The sequence below is a fragment of the Xyrauchen texanus genome, chromosome 21 (assembly GCF_025860055.1).
Source record: "Xyrauchen texanus isolate HMW12.3.18 chromosome 21, RBS_HiC_50CHRs, whole genome shotgun sequence".
Taxonomy (NCBI): Eukaryota; Metazoa; Chordata; class Actinopteri; order Cypriniformes; family Catostomidae; genus Xyrauchen; species Xyrauchen texanus.
In genome coordinates, this window is record NC_068296.1 from 15,015,347 (window position 1) to 15,041,838 (window position 26,492).

Below are 26,492 nucleotides of genomic sequence, written 5' to 3' on the forward strand. Positions count from 1 at the left end.
CCCATGTGCTCCCCATATTGCTTTCATTTCGTATTTAACTTTACATCAAACATATGTTAAGCCTCAACATTTCATTTATTGTTTAGGCATTCAAAAAGCAGCCAGTGTGTACTTTGGCAAACATTTTTTAGCCATGACCTTTAATCAGTCACTAAACACTGCAATGCCTTGCATTAAAAGAATACACAGATGTGAGTGTTCTTGTGGGAAAGTGCTTATATTTGTCTGATTAACTCAGAAAAAAGGTCAGAACTGAGACCAAAGTACAATAAATAAATCTTCATCAGTAATTTGTCTTGTTTTTCGTTAAAAATATAAAACATTATTAAAAGAAGAAATGCAGTTATTGAGAAGCCAAATTGTTAAAAAGGATAGTTCACCCAAAAATCATCATTTACTCACCCTCATGTCAACCCAGTATGACTTTCTTTCTTCTGCTGGACACAAACAAAGTTTTTAAAAGAATATATCAGCTCTGTACGTCCATACAAAGCAAGTGAATGTTGGCCAGAACTTTGAAGGTCCAAAAAAGCACATAAAGGCAGCATAAAAATAATCCATAGGACTTCAGTTGTTAAATCCATGGTTTCAGAAGTGATATTGTAGGTTTGCGCTATTCTTCTTTTGTTTTTGGTGATTTGCATTATTTGTGCATATCTCCACCTACTGGGCAGGGGTTAGAATTTATAGTAAAAAAAGGACTTTATCTGTTTTTCACCCACTCCTATCATATCGCTTCTGAAAGTATGATTTAAAGGAGACCTATTATGCCCTTTTTCACAAGATGTGATATAAAAAAAAGTTTTTTTTTCCTCTAGGGAAAAGGGAGTGTGTGTGTGTGTGTGTGTGTGTGATGGTGTCTCCAGGAAACGCTTGTTCAGGGGATAGAGGAAGTCAACCTGGCCAAGATGGTTAGGCAGGTTAGTTTTCCTGGATATACTGTAAATGGGTTTTGGGCACTTGTTAACTGGTCAGGCTAGGTGACCAAAAATCGAGTTCATAGTGAGGCACTTACAATGGAAGTGAATGGGACTTATCATTTTACAAAAGCACTTACATTATAATTTTTTAAAAGCACTTACATTAATTCTTCTGTTAAAACTCATGTATTATTTGATCTGTAAAGTTGTTTCAATCCTAATTTTTTACAGTCATTTTAGGGTTTATTGACATGGTCATGGCAACGAAGTTGTAAAATTGGCTATGACTTTAAACAGAAAAGCTTAGTAAGTGATTTTATTACAACAAAATCATGTAAACATGTTTACATGTTGTGGCTATACTTTTGAAATAGTGAGTAATTTTTTCCCCCTCCTCTTTTCATCCCAATTTGGAATGCCCAATGCGCTCTAAGTCCTCGTGGTGGCGTAGTGACTCGCTTCAATCCGGGTGGTGGAGGACGAATCTCCGTTGCCTCCGCGTCTGAGACCATCAGTCTGAGCATTTCATCACGTGGATTGTTGAGTGTGTTACCGCAGAGACGTAGCGCGTGTGGAGGTTTCCATGCACAACTCACCACACGCCCAACTGAGAGCGAGAACCACACTATTGTGACCACGAGGAGGTTACACCATATGACTCTACCCTCCCTAGCAACCGGGCCAATTTGGTTGGTAAGGAGACCTGGCTGGAGTCACTCAGCACACCTTGGATTCGGACTCGTGACTCCAGGGTTGGTAGTCAGCATTGCTGAATAATAGCGAGTAATTTAACGTTTACTGATTGGCTCCATTCACTTCCTGTAACCCCGGGGATACAGTACTTCACTGTAACCCCGATTTTTGCTTTTTTTAATTATTTTTAAGAAAAAGGGGCAAATCAAAATTTATTTCTTGTGGTAAACAACATTATGAAACAAATGCTGCTGATTGAGCATAACTTGTATTGAACCCGGAATACTCCTTTAATTAAGTATCTCTTACGCTTGAGAACCATTATATGTGTGACGTTGTTGCTGTCTATGAAGAGTGTTTCTGATCAGTTATTTATCATGTGCTGTTTCTGTTGGAATGCTGCCTTCAAGGATGTTTTTTAATTAATCTGGGGGTGGTATAAGAATCTAGAGGTCACTGAGTTTGTATGTCATACAGTACATGTGACATATATTATTCTGGTCCGCTCCATCTAGCTGTTTTTAACACTGGATGTGTTCTGTAGGAAAACCTTATAAGGTGGTTACCTATGTAGGCAGTACGCAACACGGCAGCTAGGTTCTTAAAGGGTAACTAAACCCCTGCTCAGAGTCTGACTCCACCCACTAGCAATATTTGAAAAATGCTGGAAAAGTGGGCAGACACCAGTGGGGATAGAGGGGACGAAACGAGGGCGGGGCTGAGCGGAGCGGGGGTGTGCACCTGAGACCTGTAGTGACGGATTAATTGACAGCTGCTGTCAGACTCTAAAATGGAGAGTGACTGGAGTGGTAATTTTCTCCAGGAGTATTACTATTATGTTATTATTATTCCTCACACGGTCGCAAGCATGTACATGAATCTTTTCATGTACTCGAGTTTTATTGAGTTGATGTCAATAGCGCGCGCTCTGTAGGCATATTCATATTTTGCCGCTATGTGAAAAAATCCAGCAAATCCAGTAAATTGTGATTCAAATATATATGATCACTCACCTCAAGACGCCGTTGCGGTGGTGGAGTCCATGCAGGAGGAGCAGCGTTTGGCACTGCGTCACTTTTCAGCGCGAGCTGTTTGGAGAAGCCCATATCCACCTCCATTGCGTTGGAGAAGCAATCCCGCGTAAAATGCAGTTTGCACACTCCTACAGATCTAGGCGGGAACTCGCGGTCTTCCAGGCCAAGGACATGCAACCACTGGCACCTAATTTCCAAGTCTGCTGGAAAGCTATACAGTCCAGCAGTGCTGTTGCAACCAGCAACACTACACCTACGTACCATCCTGACCACTGTACTAAATACAGATAATCTACGCTAACTTGAAGCTATCCTAACTGACGCTAATACTATGCTACTAACTAACTATGCTTCTAACAATACTACACTAACAAATATGCTAATTAACTACCTAGACTACACTAAATAATCTAAATAACTATATAAATGCTATGCTAAGTAGATGCTAAAATACTCTATCCTGATCGCTTTCAATACTCGCAATTCCAACTCCTGACTTGCTACAGTGGTTTTGACGAAACGAGATGGTTTTTATACTGCCATGGGCGTGGTAGCTCGTACCAAGGGCGTGGTGAGCTGGAACCTGCTTACGTCAGCTGTCACCGGTTACGTCACGAAGTACCGCAAACAGCCAATAGGAAAATTCAACTGCAGTAGCCACTGTTCAACCTGAAGAGGGCAGCACTCAGACGTTTTTACACCATATATTGTAGAATTAAAACACTTTATACACAAATGTAAAAAAAATTACTTGAATCAATGACCAGTACTAATAAAGTCCCATTCTTACAGATCATTAACTAAAAATAGTTGGTTTAGGGTTTAGTTACCCTTTAAACAGACCTATTGTGTGTGCGTGCAGATATGTGCAGATATCCAGCTTTCATGTAGGTGTAAGTAGTTGCATGTGTCCTGAGTAAGTGTGTTCATGCTTTCCCCTGAAGGCTGTCCCAAGACCAGAAGGAGAAGGAGGAGAGATGGTTGTCATGTCAACAGCGATGCGAGTCCCTGCAGGAGCAGCTGTTGGCATGGCAACAGAAAGAGGAGGAGGTGACCCGGAGACTGAAATGGACAGAGGGCGAGATGAAGGACCTGAGAGCAGCCCGATCCACTCTACAGCAGGAGAGGTCTGACAGACACGCACGCACACAAAGGAAACCAGTCACACTCAGTTGGCATAAACACAGTCACATAAATACATTAGTATTCAGCAACACTACAGCTGTCAAGCTTTCTTTCTCTCTCTTAAGTCTGTTCATTCGTCCCACCTGCTCCTCTGAATAATCCGTCAGCATGTCAGGACCTGTAGAATATGAGTCACTGAACCTGTTTCCTCCCTAATCTGTCTTCATTTATAATGGCAAAAGAAACTACTGAAAGCTTTTATACAGAAGCTATGCAGCATGTAATTGTTCATCCTGTCAAAGAAACATTGAGTTCATGCTAAAGAATAGTAAAGGGAATTTTTTGGTTTATGTTACACTGGCTAATATGGCAGTGGTCTTGGCACTTAGTGGCGATGATGCAGGTTCACGCAAAAGCAAAAGTTGTCTACTACAGATGCCATTGTAGATATGCACTATTCACAATCAGCCATGATTTATTTTGCAAGCTAAAATGTCCAATAACAGGAGGGTTAGTGAAATGAAGTTGTGTTTATCTGGTCATATAAACATGGTGCCCCCATGTAAAAAAAAAAACAAAAAAAACCTTTTATTAGGCTACTGATGTGACAAGTCTTCCTCTAATGTGGGTACATTATTATACACATATAAAATAATTCTATTTACTTTAATTTTCCTTTTATTATTAATAATAACCAGAAATTACTATTAACTATTATTTGACCAAATAATATAGTCGATTAACTTAATTGTTGCCCTCTCTCATCAACAAGGTGTTTCCATCCGCAGAACTGCCGGTACCATTCTGAGTAAACTCTTGATACTTTTGTGTGTGAAATTCACAGGAGATCAGCAGTTACACTCAAACATTCAAACCAGCCCGTCTGGCACCAACAATCATGCCATGGTATCATGGTATGAAATCACTGAGATCACATTTTTCCCCATTCCGATAGTTGATGTGAACATTAACTGAAGCTCCTGACCATATCTTTGAGAATGTATGCATTGCTGCCCCACGATTGGCTGATTAGGTAATCGCATGAATAAGAAGCTGTACAGGTGTTCCCAATAAAGTATATTTCCCAAATAAAAATAAGTCCCAATAAACACTCACTGAGTGTAGCTTAACCAAACAACAAAAAAACATGGATTCTTCAAATCGAGGCTAATATTTTAAAGAGTGTCTTTCTGTTATAACTGTCAGAATGTGTCTAGTCTTTGTCAGTCTCTCTTATGTCATTATCCTACCATTTTTTAAGGTTCAGCTTATTGGCTCAGTTCAGATCAAGAGTACCATTGTCACAAATTACATGCATGAAATGTCTTTTCATCACCCACACTTTACTTCTCAAACCTGTTTTCTATTTGATCTTCTGTTGTTCTTTTCCACCTGTTCAGTGGGGTAATTGCAACTCAGTTCACATTAGTCCTAGTCTGCTTTATTAGGGCCTAATTGTATCAATCCCCACCTGTGTCTTGAGTTTCTGTTTGTGTGTGTGTGTGTGTTTTCTCTCTCCAACAGTGGGCTTTTGTTACCTCCCAGCTGTTGCGTGTTTAGGTGTTGTTTGTATACACGCCTACCTGTCCGTTAGCAACCAACAGCAGTGAGACTTTTCTTCTCTATCTGTAAAGCAACATTAACATGGCAGCAGAATGGGGTTATCAGGGTGTAATTATTTTTGTTATTTGTATGATACATGGGCAGTGATAATTGTACTGCTTACTGTGTATGTGTTGTCTGTATTTTGGCAGTGTTTTGTGGTGTTTTACTCTCTCTCTCTCTTTCTCTTTCTCTTTCCTTCTCACTTGTTATCCTCATTGCAAAGGCTAATGGATATCAGCTAACAATGGTTACCTTTGATTGCCACCTTGCTCTGATTGGTTGCTGGATGGAGATCTTGAGGATAAAGCTGGAGAGATAACTCACTTCGAGGAGGCCTTTTGTCTCCAGGCTGCTGAGATGGGTTTCTCCTGCCCCAGACAATTAGCAATTGTTGTTGTTGTTGTTGTTGTTGTTGTTGTTGTTGTTGTTGTTGTTGTTATAATATACTAAGTGTTTCCTCAACGTATTGTAGTTGTTACCAGTTGTTATTGTACAACCTGTTGTTATCGTTCAACCTGTTGCTTATTGAAGTAACGTTAATTGTTAATTCTTGTTTCACATTTTAAGATATTGATACTGATAGAGAATCCGTTGTCTGTTTTGGCCTTGTCCCCTCCAGCCGGCTTCAGCCTTTTTGAAGCTTCCCTTTTTTGTGTGAACTTGTAAATAAATATGATGTTTGATTGTTTTGAGATTTGAGTGATCTTTGAGACAGAGCTGGGACAGGAGAGGATACCTCTTTAGCTGCCTGTTAAGTTTGTTTTTATAAATTTTTTTATCCCTGTTCTTCCCAACAGGGAGGGACATAACAATTGGGGGCTCTTCCATTTGTTTAGAGTAAAATTTGGGAGCTTGTTTTTCTGTTCGTTTAACAATTGGAGATTCGTATGTCCGTCTGTCTATTTTGTTAGACTTGATATTCGATAGCATGTGTATCGATTAGCAAAACAATACAGACTCGATCTGTGTTGTTGTTAAATAGGTCAGTAAGTTTGTTTGGCTGCTTTAAACTTTAGTGGGTGAGGAGATCCAATATGTGACATTACATTAATTAGGCTTGAGCTTGAAGAGTTAAGCCTATGTAATTGTCAGGTTCCTACACCACATTCTTGGCCGTCTTCCTCTAGTGTTTCCGATGTATCAAAATCTGACTTTGATGTCAGGAGATACATTAATTGGTACCGCCTTTTTGAGAAACAGAGGCAGATTCTTATTTTATTGCTTTCGAACACGTTGCTGTGAAGCTAAACTGGCCGAAAGATATGTGGTCTCTGTTGGCTGCAGTGTAATCTTGTTGGCAAAGCCCAATAAGTGTGTAAAGCTTTGCCAATCGAGGAGTCACTTGACTATGACACTGTGAAAACCGCCATCTTGAGAGCATATGAGTTAGTGCCAGATGTGTATTAGCCAAAGTTTAGGGCATGTTAAAAGCAAGCCAAACAAACTTGAATTTGCAAGAGAAAAAAAAAATACTTTTAGAGAAGTGGTGTATTGTGAGTAAAACTTCCACTTACTGTATGGAGTGTTGCAAGAGCTGATTTTGCTGGAAGATTTTAAAACTTGCATACTGGAAAAGGTTGTAGTTAATTTAAATGAACAAAAAGTGTCAAAACTGTGTGAAGCCGCTGTTCTTGTGGATGAATTTGTGCTCACCCATTGAACCGTATTTTCTTCTGTGTGTAAAACAAAAACTTTGGAGTCTGTAGTGCAGGACACAATCTGAGTTAATGTAAGTAAACCTAGTAATGGGGGTAAGGCTAACTCGAAGGGTACAGAGAGAAAAAAGGGTTTGTTTTTACTGCCTTGATCCCAGTCATACACTCACCTAAAGGATTATTAGGAACACCTGTTCAATTTCTCATTAATGCAATTATCTAATCAACCAATCACATGGAAGTTGCTTCAATGCATTTAGGGGTGTGGTCCTGGTCAAGACAATCTCCTGAACTTCAAACTGAATGTCAGAATGGAAAAGAAAGGTGATTTAAGCAATTTTGAGCGTGGCATGGTTGTTGGTGCCAGACGAGCCGGTCTGAGTATTTCACAATCTGCTCAGTTACTGGGATTTTCAAGCACAACCATTTCTAGGGTTTACAAAGAATGGTGTGAAAAGGGAAAAACATCCAGTATGCGGCAGTCCTGTGGGCAAAAATGCCTTGTTGATGCTAGAGGTCAGTGGAGAATGGGCCGACTGATTCAAGCTGATAGAAGAGCAACTTTGCCTGAAATAACCACTCGTTACAACCGAGGTATGCAGCAAAGCATTTGTGAAGCCACAACACGCACAACCTTGAGGCGGATGGGCTACAACAGCAGAAGACCCCACCGGGTACCACTCATCTCCACTACAAATAGGAAAAAGAGGCTACAATTTGCAAGAGCTCATCAAAATTGGACAGTTGAAGACTGGAAAAATGTTGCCTGATCTGATGAGTCTGGATTTCTGTTGAGACATTCAGATGGTAGAGTCAGAATTTGGCGTAAACAGAATGAGAACATGGATCCATCATGCCTTGTTACCACTGTGCAGGCTGGTGGTGGTGGTGTAATGGTGTGGGGGATGTTTTCTTGGCACACTTTAGGCCCCTTAGTGCCAATTGGGCATCGTTTAAATGCCACGCCTACCTGAGCATTGTTTCTGACCATGTCCATCCCTTTATGGCCACCATGTACCCATCCTCTGATGGATACTTCCAGCAGGATAATGCACCATGTCACAAAGCTCGAATCATTTCAAATTGGTTTCTTGAACATGACAATGAGTTCACTGTACTAAAATGGCCCCCACAGTCACCAGATCTCAACCCAATAGAGCATCTTTGGGATGTGGTGGAACGGGAGCTTCGTGCCCTGGATGTGCATCCCACAAATCTCCATCAACTGCAAGATGCTATCCTATCAATATGGGCCAACATTTCTAAAGAATGCTTTCAGCACCTTGTTGAATCAATGCCACGTAGAATTAAGGCAGTTCTGAAGGCGAAAGGGGGTCAAACACAGTATTAGTATGGTGTTCCTAATAATCCTTTAGGTGAGTGTATAATCACTGATTGTAAGGCTTGGAAACAGCAATCCGTAAATGTGAAACTGAAAGCTGAAAAGCCAATGTGTAGTGAAGCTGAAAAGAAAATCTGTATGGTGTTAGACTGAAAAGTGTAGTCATTAAAAGTTTTGTTGGATGTTTACCCGGTCCCCGTCTCCTCCACGAGAAAGCTAGAGACCTGTCACAACAAGTTACGCACCAAATTAACTAAATAGTTCCTTAGTTTAATACTTAGTTTTTTCAAATCGCTAACACTAAGTATGAGCTACAAGAATAGTGAGGCTTGCAATAGCAAGGTCCACTAGTTATATTTTGTGAAAAATGTGTCTATATTACTTCAGTTGTCAAGTGTCCACCTGGACAAGTGGTGTTCAACGTGATTCATTTAAGTATAACACAAAGACTTGATCTTCTAAAAATGTCGAGATCACTTTGCTGTGGAACAGTCAGACCCATTTTCATATGAGGGCTTCATAAGGCATGCTCATACTTGTGCTAGCAGTGAGGTGGGGTCAGAGGATGCAGGTGCTTGAGTAATGAGATGGAAATGAGTGTTTAAGCTGTGGCTTTTGGGAAAATGGGTGGAAGACTTAATACAAGCTCAACATGTTTAGATTTCCTAATTGCTGTTGATAAATACATCAAAGGTATAATGCAACATTGCTTTCCTTCAGAAGCCAATACTTATACCAAAAGGGGAGACTGGGGCTAGTTGACAAACGAGGAAGTTGTCATAAAGGCTAAAGCTCAGTAAATAAGGTTTTGAGTCAAATGTCCAAATACACAAACTTTTATTAGTGTCTTCTTCAGCAGTTTTTTTTTGGTGTGTTTGTTTCGAATACCTTGATCAATAGATGGACTCAAGATGGTGCCGAGTATGGCTGCTGCGTTGCGAGCTCCGACACAACACTGCAGTTTATTGTTTTGTTTGCATTTTCTTTTTTTATCTTGGATGTTGTCTGCCATATTGTACATGACAGACAAACGCTTTTGGACATTGGTTCTGCAATTACACACTGAAAACTGGACTTCAAATTCCTCAATGCCAACCCGCTGTTTACAAACACGCCAGTGGAGCCCTTTGTCTGGGCTGCCCGGCCGCAGAAATGCAGAAGGAAAAAGGGAAAAAGGCGTTCTCATCAGAGTAAGACGTTGCGCAAACCGACCCCCGATACCCAGTATACTACTGGCAAATGTTCAGTCTCTGGACAACAAGCTCTATGAGCTGAGAGCGCAGATCTCTTTCCAACGAGAGATGAGGGATTGCTGCGTTATCTGCCTTACAGAAACCTGGATGTCTGCAGGGATTCCAGACTCAGCCATCGAACCTGCAGGTTTCTCTGCGCACCAAGCGGACAGAGAGAAAGACCTCTCAGGTAAAAGCAGAGGCGGTGTACGTTTTAGGATCAACAAATCATGGTATGATCAAAGGAATGTACATTTTATCAAGTCTTTCTGCTCTCCTGATCTGGAATATCTCATGCTTCTGTGTCGACCATTCTGGCTACTGAGGGAATTCACAGCTGCTATTATCACAGCTGTGTACATCCCCCCACAAGCTGACACAGACAGGGCACTCAAGGAACTGTATGGGAGTACAAGTGAGCAGGAAACCGCCCACCCTGTGGCTGCGTTCATTGTTACCGGGGACTTTAACAAAGCCAAATTTAAAACAATCGCACCAAAATACCACCAACAAATCAGCTTCAACACACGAGGGGACCGGGTTTTGGATCATTGCTATTCTCCTGTCCGGGATGGCTACAAATCCCTCCCCCGCCTACCATTTGGCAAATCAGACCACTCTTCCCTTCTGCTTCTGCCCGCTTACAGGCAGAAACTGAAACGGGAAGCACCCACCCTCAGAATGATCCAGTGCTGGTCGGACCAATCAGACTCTATGCTACAAGACTGTTTTGATCACGCGGACTGGGAGATGTTCCGGTCCGCCTCTGATGACGACATCGAGGTTTACGCTGATAGCGTAACGTGTTTCAACAGGAAGTGTGTAGAGGACATTGTGCCAACCAAAACAATACGGATCTACCCCAACCAGAAACTATGGGTTAACTGCAATGTTCGCACGGCACTTAATGCGCGGACCTCCACTTTTAATTCCGGGAACGCGGAGGAGCATAAACATGCCAGTTATGCCCTCCGAAACACTATCAGTGCAGCCAAATGCCAGTACAGGCACAAAATTGAAGGACAGTTCAACACCACCGACTCTAGAAGTATGTGGTAGGGCATTAACATCATCACAGACTACAAAGGGAATAACAACTCCACCGTGAACACCGCTGCCTCTCTCCCGGATGAGCTTAATGCATTTTATGCTCGTTTTGAGGACAACAACACCACCCTCGTGGAGAGAGCACTCGTGGGCGACGCTACAGAGGTTGGTTCACTCTCCATCTCTGTTGCGGATGTAACACGATCCTTCCGACGGGTGAACATCCGTAAAGCTGCGGGTCCAGACGGCATTCCGGGCCGCGTCATCAGAGCGTGCGCAAACAAACTAGCTGGTGTTTTTACAGACATTTTCAACCTGTCCCTCTCCCAGTCTGTAGTCCCCACATGCTTCAAAACGTCAACCATTGTGCCTGTGCCGAAGCAAGCCAAAATCTGGATCTGTAGTTGGGATAAAAACAAATTCTGTGGGAGTTTTGTTGTCTGTCCTCACCCTTTATCTTGCTGCCCACATTCTCCACCACTGTGGCAGAATGAATGAGGCACATACACAAAATGATCTTTCATGGCATGCTTTAAGGTCTATGCAGTGGCTTTGCTCATTCTCTGAAGTGAGGTAAGTTAACCAGTGCTTGACCCAGAAACATCAGTTCTTCCCATGTTGCATGCGTGTGTTTAGCCATGTGCTGACTGGGCTATCCATTACTCGAACCTGAGAAAGGGAGACAAAGAGACACAGCATTAGGTGAGTGGAGATTCATAGCTCCCCTTCCCTCACTATGGTGCCACATATTTCCATCCGCTGGTTATTTTCAGGTGCTTCCGATCAGCATGCTCCCTCCGATGCTGATTGAATAATGATCTCTAATTTCGGGCCGACGCTGATCGCCACACAGTTTCAAATATTTTAGCTTTTCTTTTAATATTAGATATTATCTATATTTCTAGTTCAGTGTGCTATTGATTCTAAAGCCTAGTGCACACTACACAAATTGCAGTCGGCACCCTGCAACTCACAGTTTTTCAGTTGAATAAAGCAAGAGAGATTCTAACCACTGTTCAGGAGAGAGAGAGAGAGAGAGAGAGAGAGAGAGAGAGAGAGAGAGAGAGAGAGAGAGTGAGAGAGAGAGAGAGAGAGTAACACTTCACTGAGGGAGCACTTCAGATACTTTCTGGTCTGCTAACAAAGACCAGTTCAAAGAGAAAGAGGGAGGGAGGGAGAGCACAACATCACTTAACTTGCAGTTTTGTAGTTTTAAAGGGATCCCTCATACTGTAGAAAAATATAGATATAGGACAACTGTAGAGCAAATTCTGGAATTAATATAGAACTGATGTAGAATGACAACGGCAACCGTTCGGCCTGATGATGGAAACACCATTATAGTTTCCCTCCAAAGCGCCAGAGTTCCAGAGCCGTAACCTCAATAGATATTAGAGGACCACCATATTCAGATCATTAGGCAAATATACAGGATTTTCAATACTTAAACCATTACCTACATTTCTACATGTATTATTTAAATTACCTAAATATGTAGATACATACTTGCTAAGTACCACCAATAGTTATTTTTGGTTTTTAATCTTAAAGTGATATTATTTCAACAGTTATCTATAATGAATAGATATCTGAGTAAATACTTTTTAGGGCACTTTCACACTATTGGTGCGCACCCGGGTTTGTTTGACGTCAAAGCTGTGTTTGTTTGGTTGGTGTGAACATGATGTGACAATGTTTACATGGACACCAGAAAGCAGCTTGTTGTGAGAAAGTGGAGTTCCTGTTTACATGCACTACATACTCTTTGCGGCTCAGTCAGTAAGTAGTTTTCTCCACAGCAACATAATTTCCCCACAAAGTTTGTGTAAATAACAAACATTGCATCCAAGAATAAATTAGCTATTCTATTTTATGTTGCGTTGTTTTTTCATTTTTGCTGTGATGATTAACTTTCTATCACAACCTGGAGCGAAAACTGCAATCATATTTTTATCAAACTGCACAATTATGATTGTAAGACATTACAGCTTCATTTTCTGTTATAGCATAATTTTCTACAAAGTGACTTTGAAACAATGTGTGTTGTGAAAAGCGCTTTACAAATAAAAATCACTTGGAGGAAAAAAAAATGCGCTGCAATTGTCGAGTTTCCATCTTGTGTTAAACTGTGGGATTTCCCCAATGTATGAGCATGCCAATGTGAGGGACAGTCAATATTTGGTGTATATTACTGGTGTGTGTATAAATGGGAATAGTTTATAGTGTATGTGCTTTTCCTACTGTACTCCCAGAAATGTTGAATTCTTCCCGCTGTGTTGACTTGTTGGTCTCCATCCTATGACATTAGTTATCCAGTCTGTTCACGCACATGCGCACTCTTTTAAAAAACCTGTAAGAATACCGCTTATGCGTTTACATGACCACCTAAGCTGCGTTCTCCAGGAGAAACCCAAATGTGTTAAACTGCTTTCTGCAAAAACCCTGGAATAAACCATTTTCTTAAGTGTATGTAAGCATGGTAATTGTTTTCCGAAATCGTTACGCACCCTCGCCTTGCACCCAATATAAATTCATTTATAAATGGCTGCTCATTGCACAATAAACTTTGTCTCTTCAGAAATATTTCTCAACACAACTTTAGTAAAACGTGAGCAGCAGGGTAAATTAAAGGGGGTGCATACCGGACGCATCTGGCGGATGACATGGCGTGCTCTAAAATTCAAAACAATTATTTATTTTCTACAAAGGAACACACACCGTCAACGCTCAGCGTCAACATTCTGAAGTGCCACAGAGCGCATGTCGCATAGTTTTCCATTAAATTCGACCTAAATCATTATCAAAGGACAAAGAGTATTTACTTTAGTATAACTGGATGTATAGTTTAGTATAAGTATCTTTCATAGAGCTTATACAATTTCTTTTCAGTAACAAGTATGTCTTTTCGTGGTTTGACAGCTTGAATGAAAGACCTTTTCAGAGATATTGCATAATAAACGTTGCGCAGTTACACCAGTTTCACTAACCTCATCAACGTCACTTTGTTAATCCTTGAAAAAGTACAAAAACTGCCATCTGCGCCGCTTCAGCTTGTCGTGTGTGTGTGTGTGTGTGTGTGTGTGTGTGTGTGTTTGTGTGTGTGTCAAGGAGCTCTAAAATACCGGTTTGTGTGTGTGTGTGTGATCGTGACCACGACCGGCTTCAGTACATGGTATATCACCCTCTTGTGGTCTACCAATTCTATTATGCCAGACTGTTAACAGAGGCCATCTAAGTAAATTGGAAAGCATGCCAATTTGGCTTTAATTTAATGCTCTCTTCATGTGCTATTGGAATTATGGAACGTCATGTTCACGTGCATTGTTATGGGAAAGAACATGAAACATGTTTTACGCCAGCTTCATACATATTTCTTGAGAAACTTTTATTTTGACACCATAATATTTATCGCTCAGTTAGCTTGCTGACGATAATGGAATTTTGTTCAAATAGAAGCTATTTTCACAGAGTAAAAATTTACAAAATTCATAGAATGCTTGCTGATATATTTAAATGACTATGACCAAAACGGCAAGCGCTAACAATTAGTATTTAGAAAAATAAACAAACCTGTCATTCACTACAGATACTGTACTCTCCTCCACCATGTTGAAAGTTTAGGACTCCTCCCATCTTGGAAACTCGGGTATCAAAATTATCGTAATTACGACTTGAGGGGTCATTCATGTGCATTTTCCGAGGTGGAAACTTGTATTTATGATAATTCTGATAGCACTTGAAGGCAGCATAAATGTTGGCTAATTTTAATATATCAATGCCTCAAAAATATATTTATAAAATAACGTACCAATCAATAATCGATATATCAATATTTTATGACATCCCTAATGACGTCTTATTTGCACCTTTGCATGTTTCCAGTCACAATTATTGGGATATGATACATTTCTCAGACCTGCTTGTCTCCAAATAAATCATCTTCAGAGAGTTGCTCACATTCTTTACATCTCATTCAGCACATCCACGACATACAAACGCTATTTTATGCATTTCCAATTTTTATGGTGGTTTAATTCAAAGAGACAAATACTTTAATAACAGTGAAACTGGCATCTTCTCCTGAGTTGGTACCTAGTGGTAAACAGCTACCACCTGAACTCAACTGTACCACGGTTTGGACCCAAATAATAATGTAAACAGAGACAAATGGGGCAGGTGCAGGGGAAGGGGAAGGGGGGAGGAATCAAACTCAACTGAACTAAGTGTGAAAGCACCCATAGTGAAATTATTTGCAGGCCAGACTCATACTTGCACCACCTGCATGAGCACTACAGGTTTAACATGTCTGCATGTTATGTTGTGAAACACTGGCTGCACCTCGACTCTAAATTATCCAAATTATCTGCCTTTGAAAACATGTTTGAAAACAACCTTTACTAGACGGCTAGCAAGATTAGTACTTTGTATCTTTATGTGAGGGTATGTTTACATGTTTGTGTTGCCATTGGTCATAGAATGGCATAAAAACAGCTTGATGCAGTGAATCACACTTAATCAAAAACAAATCATATACATATGTCTGTCAATTGCTCAATTATGTATTTCTTGTCATTCTTCGATCCATATATGCATACTAATTTCAGCTTGAATGTGACTGCCATTGACAGGCCTTTATTAGTCAGAATATTTAATGGCTGCAGGGTCTGCTGTCAGTAATTAGCATAGAGATTGACACTATGAACAATATATATGCTTTAACTGACAGAAGTATAATTTTTCAACAAAATATAGTATTAATATTATGTTTTGTTTTGTTTTTTAAAGGTTTAGGGCATATCATGCAAGATGTCCATGTTAGCATCTGCCTAGTTTGACAGGGAGCTGCTTAATAAACATAATACACTAAATCATATCTTAATAATAAAGTGGAAATAAAATTAAAAAAATAATTCTGGAAGGGTTAGGGTTGGATTAGGGGATATCATTAGCTCAGTACAAAACAACAGGAGTCAATGGAAAGTTCCCTCAAAGATTTGTGTATGTGTTGACTGACTCTAATCTTATACACACTCTATTTCTAATATCAGGATTCTGTCTGAGTGGCCTTATGTTGTCTGGAGATTACAGACACATAAACATAAGAAAAAGTAGTCGTGACTGGGAGTGGAAATGTTCAGATAACATAGTGGATCTGAACAAATATGTAAAGATGAAGAGAAAATGAAGACAAGAGGCAAAAGAATGGGATATATTGAGAAATAGTAAGTTTTGGATTCAGTTATTGTTGTTCGATACTTCTTTAATGTAAATAAAACAACATATAATGTTTGACAGAATGAGGAAAATCAACTGAAGTGTTGGTTGTAATGTATTTACTGTAGAGGGGTATTCTTGGGCTTCAAACCATAATATTTCAACTTGTTTTTTTTTTTTAATTATTATTTTTACTATATTTAATTTAATTCAGTTTCTGAATACTCCAAATCATTTGGCATATATTAAACCTTAAACAAAACCTTCCCCACCTCAGGCATTAAAGCCTTATGTTTCATTTTGTGTGATTTAACACCTTCATCTTTAACTCTGTTATGGACAAAACAGAAGTGTATATATATATATATATATATATATATATATATATATATATTTAAGTCCTTTTTTAAAGTGTTGGTTCTCAAAGATTAAAAACACGTTCTATTGATATATATATATAACCCAGAGTATTTAGTGAGAAAGACATTAATTTTCAGAAATAATTTAGAAAAGGTTTAGTATATGAAACACTTTGTAGAGGTTTGTAGAGAATTTCACAAATTCTCACGAATCGTACCCAACTACTTAATAAGAATTTTAAATGGACAATATTTTCCCATTCTTTCTTAAGGCCTTTTCACTCCAAACATGAATTTTCACTGCAATTTCTAGCCACAATTAACATTTTGAATAGAAACAATGGATTCCTATGGAGCCGTTCATACGTGGAGCAAAAATTAACGTTCCGACGAAGCGTCTTTTTTTTTTTTTTCGTTCATTTTTTCGTTCTTCGCCCGCCGAAGAAATGCCCTGACCAAAAAAATATCATCTTTGGATCACGTGTCAGAAGCTGCAGCAGTAACAGCACAGAAAGCTGTTTTGACCACTGATATTAAACTTTTAGGTAACTCAAGGAAGGAATCCTAGATCAGCAGTGAGAATGTGTATTTCATTTGCATCAAATGAAACTAACCGAAACTTTTTTTTCACATATCGGTTCCTTAACATGTAAATGATATTGCTGCTTCACTGCCTTGCATCCCCTTTAAAAAAACTCTCTGATCTTACATGGATTGTCTTAATAATGTATTCCATATTGCTGCATTATTTCCCTTTGCATTTAATCTTACATCAGCTCTTTTTTATCTGTAATATATATTGCAGCATCTTTGCCTTTGTATCACTTTTGTAATAAACAACTTTACTAATCTTCAGTGTTTTTCTTTGTCAATTATTAGTATTTATACTATTGCTGTGACTTGCAATGCACTCTGTACATATGTCTTTGTGGGGTAAAATTGCTTGTTGATTAGTGCCATCTGTTGTAATGTGCTGACAGTATTATTCACCTCGCTTTTAATGTGAAAGGACCATTCGTCGGCTACTCGTTTCGCATTATCGCATTGCCTCTGGTGTGCAAAGCCCTTTGGGGTGTGAGCGATTGCACATTTAGTATCAGTGTTCGACCTCAAAGCTGTATTGTTACGTTATTAAACTTCTCTCAGAACTTTTTGTCATGTGTTTTCTCTCCTCTCCCACAACTTCTTCCATTTTTACAGCATTTGGTTTCTATCTGCAACTTCAATGTGTTGCTATTGATTTGATTACACAAGTGCAGTAAAGTTTGGGCATTCCAGACGTGGCCTATGTAAAGTGACATTATTAAAGTATACGGTTCCAATACACTAAACATCAACTACACACTGTTTCAGAAGTACAGCCACAATACTTAAATATAATACTTGTTTACGTACATGACTCCAGTGTAATAAAATCACTTAGTACCATGTCTGTGTAAAGTTATCCAGTATTTCAACATTGTTGTCTTGAAAATGGTAACTTTTACACCAAAGATTTGACATGACTTTGAGATTTCGGTTTTCATCATTGTCTTCTATTTTTGAACAAGCTTTCATGTTATCCTGTCCATGATCAGACGTATGGAGAGGACTGGATGGAAGACACTACGTCTCTAAACAAACTGATTGTATGGAGCATGAGTTGCAGAACTGTGGCCAACATGCTTCTTTGGCTCGGTTATTGACTGCAGTACATTCTGACATGTGATTCTGATCTCACCACGGTGTTCTGTGTAAAAGTCTGCTCTCATATCTGGGCCAGGAAGCACAGTCATGTCCATGTGTGATTTAGAATTCTCCCTTGTAAATGTGATCTCACCACTGTGCCCCTCTTATATCTGTTCCGCAAATGCTGTTGCTTGTGCAGGCCAGAACCTCTGTCACATCTGCGTATTTTGAATTCTCTGCTGTTATGCGAGCTCATGCATGATGCAGTGCAGTAACTGGATGGAAGTGTTCCTTCTCATGAATAATGTGGAGAAATGGTCAGAATCAAATGATGCAACAGTTTACTCTTCTACCAACCAAAATTCAGAGTTTACGCATATACTTCATATTTTATGACATTGCTTCAAGTTTGGTTTTTAAACCGGAAGATCGAAATGGCTCAAAAAACCCAAAAACAAAACAAAAATAGCCACTTTACCCTTAAGAATAAACATAATAAGTTTGTTCTAAACCTGTACATATCTATAAACATTTCGATTCAGGACACTTGTCTGTCCATACAAAACCTATCTAACATTAATATTATGCTACCTCACAAAGAGAGACTCTCTCTCTCTCTCTCTCTCTCTCTCTCTCTCTCTCTCTCTCTCTTTTCATCTCTGTGTATATCAGTCTGTCCTCCCCTGCTCTTTCTATAACTTCCCCTCCCTCTGGGGAATTATAGCAACCTCCCTTAACACATGCTAGTGTGTATTTAGGTTGGTATTTTTAGTGTTTCAAACATATTTTAAGCTGAAGTGTGTATTTTAAAAATAAACACCAAATATCTTGAATATCAATGTATTCAAGACCGACATAGTTTTAACTAAAAGAGGTTATGTTAGGACAGGTAGACATAGGAATATTGGTATGTGGTGATCTGATTCAGTCAGCCTGTTTAGACTTTGATTTTGTTCTTGAGCTGATTTTTTTATTTGTTTGTTTGTTTGTTTGTTTGCATGTTACAATCTTAACCAATCCAAGCTGGAAGAAGTCTGTATAAAAAATCATTGTCACAGGTTACTTCTCATGGGAGGAATGTTTGAGTCACAGAGGAATGTGCTGTAAAAATGGAATTGCTGCCAAGTTGTTGGTCTAGTCACCAGCATTGAACGCATCCCTACTGTCTGTCTCATTAAACAGAAGAGGTTTTGAAAGACTGTTTTGACACACAGACTAATAAATAGTTTCTGATGAGTCAAATGGTAATCATAGTTTAAATGTGACCACAAAGCAAGAAAGAGAGAACATTTAAATAGGAGGTTATACAGACTATAAATGTTGCATAGTCTCCCAATAAGAGAGATAATACACATGGGAAAATATCTTGTTTTTCAGTTAAAATCATTCTTTGTCCCCACTGTTTGCTGAGCCTAGGAATTTTACAGAGACTTGTGTGATATTTCATGGAACTTATTGCAATGATATCCTACAGGTAATGGGGGTGTTTTCAGCATGTCATTTAATCTAAATATTACAGTACTTACAGCCCCTTTAAGTACAAACCTAACCTTAACTTTCTCCTTGAAATAATTGTGAAATGTTATTAAAAGTATGCCTCCCCTGCTAGAAAACAATCAAAAAGGTCGTCTATAAACAGCACATCCATTACCAATGTTTCCCTTTTTTATAGATATTTTAATGTCTTCAAAAGATACATTTACAAAGCAGCGATCAGAGGAAATTGTGCTTTTTAAAAGTGCTCGTGATAAAGGAGGTGTACAGATTAGAATTTATGAAAAACAGAGGTGTAGTCTGGCCACAGGTTTACCAGGAAACAGGGCTATTTTCCACAAATACACACATATTACACACCCACATTGTCTGTCTTGCCTCTTGCCTGTTTTATCTTGAAAACCCATGTGCAGACTGAGTAGTGAAAATCTCCAGCTAGGGTTAGAAGTTGTTGTGAATTACTCATTGCAGGCTCTGACTTTGTTGTCCACGTTTAAGGCCCCATTTCTTCAGTTTCTTTTGTACAGTTTCTAACTATAAGTCCGAGTTTTATACAAGGAGATTTCATGACATATGTCAATTAGCAAAAATAACAATTACATCTCCATAACAACTGCGTCAAACATGGGCAAATGTTCTTGCTTGTAAATGTGTCTGTAAATGTGTCTGTTTGAAGTCTTTTTGTATGCGTTTATGTAAGTGAGAGTGTGTCATTGTGTCCCATTACTCATGTTTAGCCATTTAAAAATGCTAAAACATAGAATGTTACAGTACATCTTTGCAAATGTGAGTCAGATCCAGAAAATAAATTTTATAAGGGTGCTCACATTTGATCATTTTCTCAGTGACATTAAAACATGTTCTCTTATGTAGGCTATTATTTTATTTTTATTACAGGGGTCTCTGGAATGCCGATTCTAATTGTTCAATGGTGCCATCTAGCAGTCTGATATTTCTAAATAACAACCCCACATCTGGGGATTAAGGCATATCAGACATATTAGTCATCGGGGTATTGCGTGTCATCGTTCTTACTTCTCGGATTACTTTGCGATCTCTACAAGTAAGCTAATTACATAATCTCAACTCATATCAATGTTTCATGTCCAGTTACTAATTTATTTGGCAAGTTGTCTTGTAATAAGCTAGATAATGAGCAGTCAGACAGTCATTTTCGAAAAATAAACACCACCAGAACTCCGACGCAAACCAAAGGTGCAAATCAGCACTTCAGCTATTTCTTTCTTCTCACATGGTAACATAATTTCAATACAAATCTATATTTCATGTCCATTTATTTATTTATTTATTTATTTATTTAGTAGCCATGTAATAGATAGGATAATGAACAGTCAACCGGTTGTTATCACTAAGTAAGCCTCTTCAAGGTGATACAAGTATCTTGTGCTTCATGTTGGGGTCCTTATCACCCTGTCGGGGTGTATTTTGCATTAAACAACTGGCTGACTGAACATTATCCCTTATTAAAACTTTATGATATCCAATATTTAGCTTTTTTGTGGATTTTAATAGATTTCTGTTGGAGGATTCAATGTAGACTGTCTTTTCTCAGGGAAGATTTGAGGTGGACTCATGTGGGAGAGCTGGAGAGATTGGAGGAGACCTTCAGAATACGGCTAAAGGCTGCACAGGAGCACAGCTCAAAGGTGATGTTACAGAATGAATCACCTTTTTTAGGTGATATTAAATAATTTTTTGTTCTATCTTATAATGATTAAAGTTGACTTGGGATGGATAAGATAATCCTAGGTCAGTCCAATAATGTACAAAAAAGAAAATATAGCCCTTTGCTGGAGGAATAACAATGGCCCCAAGAAGTATTTGGCCACATAAGCTGCACTTAAAAATATATGAATTTCACTGTAATAGATAACAATATATTAAACCAAGTGGCATCTGCAAAACAAATGATGCTAGACTTTATATATATATATGTGTGTATATAAAACACTCCTTTTCTTAGCCATTTTTGTCACAATTACTTTTATCCAACGAGTCCCACTTTGATTTTTATTGGATGCATGAAGTTTCCCTTAAGTTCAAAGTTCAAACAGGTGTCCTAGCTGGGGGTTATTCAAATATGTGTAGTTCATCACTAAGTGTAGTTCATCACATTAACAACTGACATATTCCAGTAAGTTTGAAGTCCAGAAAAAATTAGAACAGTATATATTTATTATACATGCAATTTTTACAATCATAAAAAAACTCCCAATATGTTTTTTCTCCTTTCCTTCTCTCTGAAGTTCAGTTTAGTTCTCTATTTTATTATTTGAATTTCATTCATCGGCCCTCAGCATGCAAGTTTTAAGGAATTTAGTGAAATTACATCTAATTCAATGTGGAAGTGTTGTCAAGTACTGTCAGACTCACACAGACATAAAGTCTTTCTCCATCAATCACACTAAGATGCTCTCGCTCTCTTTCTCAAACACATACACACACAAATAGACAGAGCCTGTTGTGTAACTTCACATGCATTCTGTCTGCACCCTGTGCTCTATGAAAACCACGATGGCCTTGGTCATGCCCCACTAAAAATACATTGCATGCCATCACCCCCTTTTTTTTTTTTTTGTTGTAATTGCTGCAACCATATTATCCGGCTGCTGACAGTTCAGTATTTCAAAACCCAATGTTGATGAGAACTTTCTTTGATATGACTACGATTATAGAAGGTCAACACAAACAACTTTATTTGCTTTTTATACTGACCACATGAGGCCTAAATTAACCATAGTGTAGAAAGGCCATGATTAAATCTCATTAAATCAGCCATTCTGCCCTGTGTGTAATTTTTTAATGACAAAGACATTGTGTTATACAAGTGTTCACTCAACATGTAAATATGGCCGAGTGTGATACAAGTGTGCAGTTGTTTAGGGGATTTGCATGGGGCTTCCTATTTGGTTAGGTTTTGTGCTGCCAGATTGTAATTTTTTGTGTTTTTCTTTTGTGCCTCACTTTGCAAGTGCGGTTTTATGTTCATGTGTGTCTTTGTGCACTGGCCATTTATAGTATGTGTTATGGCTGAGATTGATTACATTTGCTGTCATTTGACTGAAGCTCTAAGGAATGTATTGGTGAACTGTTGACAGTAATCTGATTTTCAGTGTGTCTTCTAAACTTTTATTTGACTTCAACCCTTATTTAACATGTATTTGTTTGTGTGTCTATGTGTGTCTGTGTGTGTGTGTGCGCGTGCATGCAGTTGGAGACCTGTCTCCATCAGCAACAGGCTGAACAGGAGAATCAGCTGGTACTAAAAGAGACTGAGTTAAGAAGAGAAGCAGATATAGAATTGGACATCCAAAGGCAAAAAAACCAGGAGCTGGCTGACAAATATCAGACTGAAAATAAGCAACTTCAAAAGAAGGTACTAATGGTTGACCTCCGGCACACCATGTCAATAAAGTGAAGCTCATCTAGGTAGTGAAGGGCATTTTTGTTTTCAAATGTTTTTAATGTCTGGATGTATGTGAGCAGAGCAGCATGATTTTGCCTGGAGTGAGGAGCAGGTTTTTTAAAGGTTGGAGCATCATTGTTTTCGCTCCACTAATGCTCCATCAAGAGTACAACACATGTTAGCACCTCATAATGCAGCAAAAATTCTCTATCTGTTAAGCAGTGTTAAACACTACTGGCATGAAAAAAAATTGTGGGTAGGTGTTTGCCACGTGCATAGGTTTGTTGTAGAATCTTAAAAGGAATGTGTCCATTCACATGTCGAAAGCAAATCTAAAGGTCAGTTAAACATACTGTATCTCTTTCTTCCCAAGTAAATATTTTAAATAACAATATCATCATTCTTATCTAATGCATCACTATCTCAATTGGATAATGTCCCACATTTAATAGAATTCAACTTTTAATGCCATAATACAACAACTAAACATCAATGGTGGTAGATTTAAAATTTTAAAAATATTTATAAGCTTTAGTATTTCTGAAAATAAAGGATTGGACATATATTTGTTATAGTCTTTTATATAGTTCACAAAATTATAGGGCAAAATGTAAATTAAATTAAAAAAAAAGGGAAATAATAAATAAACCTAATGATATTGTATTACCAATATTTAAATATTGAATTACCAAAATTGTGTTTAATTAATTAATTTATTTTGGTAACATACATAGATTTGTTTTTCATTTGGTAATTTATTTCATTCAGAGAATGTTTTGACATGTTTTAAAAGTAGGCTAAACAATTATTTAATAGACTTGGGCTAATGTTAGTGTTTCAGTAAAGCACATTAAAGCTTTTCTTCTAGTATTGTTGATTTGTTTTTCATTTAGTACATCTGCACAAAAGTTTGTGATATTTAAAAGCATGCTGAAACAACTTAACAGTGACGTGGAAGTTAGGCGCAAATTTTGCCATGGAGCGAACACGAGCAGGGTTCTATTTTCAATGAAAGGAAATGGAAAATTCGGAGTGGAGCTGAGGTGGAGTGATTAAAGGCTGCTTTGAGCGCAGAGGGGAAATTGTTGCCACTCCGCTCAACTTACATACTCTGGTCTGGAAACTTTAGTCCAAATCAATGTCAGTGTGGGATTTATATTTGGAAATATTACCATCATATTTCCCCTTCATCTCAATGGCTGTCCCCCATTTGTAAGAACTTGACACGGCCATTTTAAACTTGACTTTCCTTTGTCTCATAGAAACATTTTCTTTTCAGTCTGTTCCTCACAAAATGCTGAACACTAAACACTTTTATTATAGCACGTGACTTGTTAGGGCAGAAACATTTTATGCAGGTATGCAAACGCAGATGTGAGCGCTTGGATAATGCATTGCCATCCGCGGTTCATTTGAACATACTTAATATATTACTGTTTTACCCTTTTGCCAACATTTATAATGCAATGCATACTTGCATTACGACACATTTTGGAACACAAATATGCATGAAATCGAGTTTAGCTATAAGTGTCTTTGTTCAAGCACTTGTGTAGGGTATGTTTCAGCTTAAAGCCCAAAGTATACTTCGGTCAGTCATGAACGCTAGAGTGTATGTCTGGAGATACCTGCATTTGTATAACTTGAGTCTGAAGGAATATAAAGATATCTTTATGGGTCTTAACTTCTGAAGAGTAAGTCTGGTGTCTCATAGCAGTCCTAGCATGCGCCAAACGCCTGTGCATGCGTGCACAGTTATATGGAGTATAATTTGACAGGCTCACGTTCGACTGTTTGCAGATGCTGAGCGTTCGTGTCAAAATGGAATTAAACCTAGGGCTTAAGGTGATACATTTGAATGTTTGCATTACATATCCAACTACATTTCCAAGCGTATGTGAGCTGTTTATGACATTATCAGTTAGGTTTAGGTTTAGAGCAGTGGTTCTCAACCTTTTTTTGATGAACGCCTCCCTACTTCATTCCCGGAACCAAAAAAAAACTCAGTATTTGTGTTATTTGTGTTAATCAGATAAACCACGGTACACATGCGTACCAACCCATATAATTGAAAGCCATTTGATATACTCGGAGTCTCAACCCCCACTGGTTTAGAGTATGGGGTTGAAACTCGCTTTTAGGACCAATCAGTGGACATTTTACCTTAGAACTTACATGATATATGCGAGGAAATGTACAGTATTATCATTTTGAAAAAACATAACAGCAGACACGAAATTTTCATGAAATCAGGCTCAACATCTTAGACTGTGCTAATCAGTGAGACACTTGTAGATGTGGCTTTATTTGGCTCAATCTTTTCATATTTTTATGATTTGTATTGTATTTTTGTTTAGAATATTTATTTTATTTTGTTATTTTCTAATACTATGGTTTTTCCCCTGATGCCTGCGACCCTGTCAGAACAGACCTGCTAGTTGAGGTCTGTTCTAAGCTGTATGTTCTGTTCTCTCACTTTCTCTTCCAGCCTCCTGCGTCTGTCTCCCTCCTTCTTTCTCTGAGCTTGTTTGGTTTTTGGCTCACACCTCTCCTTTGTTCATGGCCATAAATTATGTCTGATTACTGTCTGTTCGGTGGAGCCTGACACCCAATGTGTGCATATGTCGGAGTGTGTTTGGTCAGAGGAAAATTGGTGGAGGCAGGACTACTGGTCCAGAAGTGATGTTGAGAGGTTTTGTCTGCATAGATGCTAGAGATGAGGGTTTTCTCTGCACGGCTGACATGGGGAGGGGATTTGGGGGTAGGGATGCAGGACAGAAAAGCTTTTGAAGTTGGCATGATACCAAAATGCCTTTTGAGTGGGCTGGATTTATATACTGTACAGTGAGGTCAAAAAGTTTGAGATTACTTGGAAAAATTCATAATTTTGCTCTTTGCTAATTGTGTACAGTTTTTTAAATTGCATATTATCTACATAGCAATTTGAGTGAAAAGTTCAATTGAAATATATATTTTTTATGGTATGACCTTGTTTGCTTTAATGACAGAATTTCTCAAGCTGGCATGGACTCCACAAATTTGTACAAAACCTGATAATCAACATATCAGTCCTGACATAACAAAATAAAAAGAATCAAATTTTCTTTGATGTCTTGACATATAAGAGCTCATTGTACTATAAAAACATACTGTAAGTTTCAGATCTGTAAACTTCCTCCTCACAGCAAAAAGAGCATTTGTTGAAACCAAGCTGTCAAATCTACTTGTTTTCTACATCCTCCACATTGTGATGTCACAATGTGGTAGACGTTTGCATCTGACCACATCCACAACATCACATCAATGCCTACTTTACCTTATCATGTTTGTTGTCCGCCCAGCAGCAGTGAGCAGTGAGATGGCAAGTAGAGTGTGCAGGTCTGTCAAGAGCAGAGAGCCATTCATAACATTGGATGTTTACAGTCAGGAGAAGCATCACCAAAACAGAGCGTTTCTGACAGAGGGTTAGAATGAGGGTGGAAAATTATTTACAAATATTTGACTTTTTTGTGCAAAAAAAAAACCAACTTTACTAATATTATAAGTGAAATTCAAGGAGTATGTTATAAGAATAAAAAATAGGCATATCATGACCCCTTTAAGAAGATTTGAGATTCTGGATTGGCATGCAGTTTCTAATACTAGCACTTTTGCAGTCACAATCAAACACAACAAAT

General features: G+C 38.5%; 1 protein-coding gene across 3 annotated transcripts in view; it reads left to right on the top strand.

The window, feature by feature from the left end:
- lekr1 (leucine, glutamate and lysine rich 1) overlaps positions 1-26,492 on the top strand; it is a 142,689-nt gene that overhangs the window by 96,355 nt on the left and 19,842 nt on the right. For all 3 annotated transcript variants that reach the window (XM_052151876.1, XM_052151875.1, XM_052151877.1), the window contains 3 exons: positions 3,592-3,774; positions 20,962-21,055; positions 22,621-22,785. In XM_052151876.1, the coding sequence (XP_052007836.1) occupies positions 3,592-3,774; positions 20,962-21,055; positions 22,621-22,785 (442 nt within the window). The remainder of the gene's footprint in view (positions 1-3,591; positions 3,775-20,961; positions 21,056-22,620; positions 22,786-26,492) is intronic.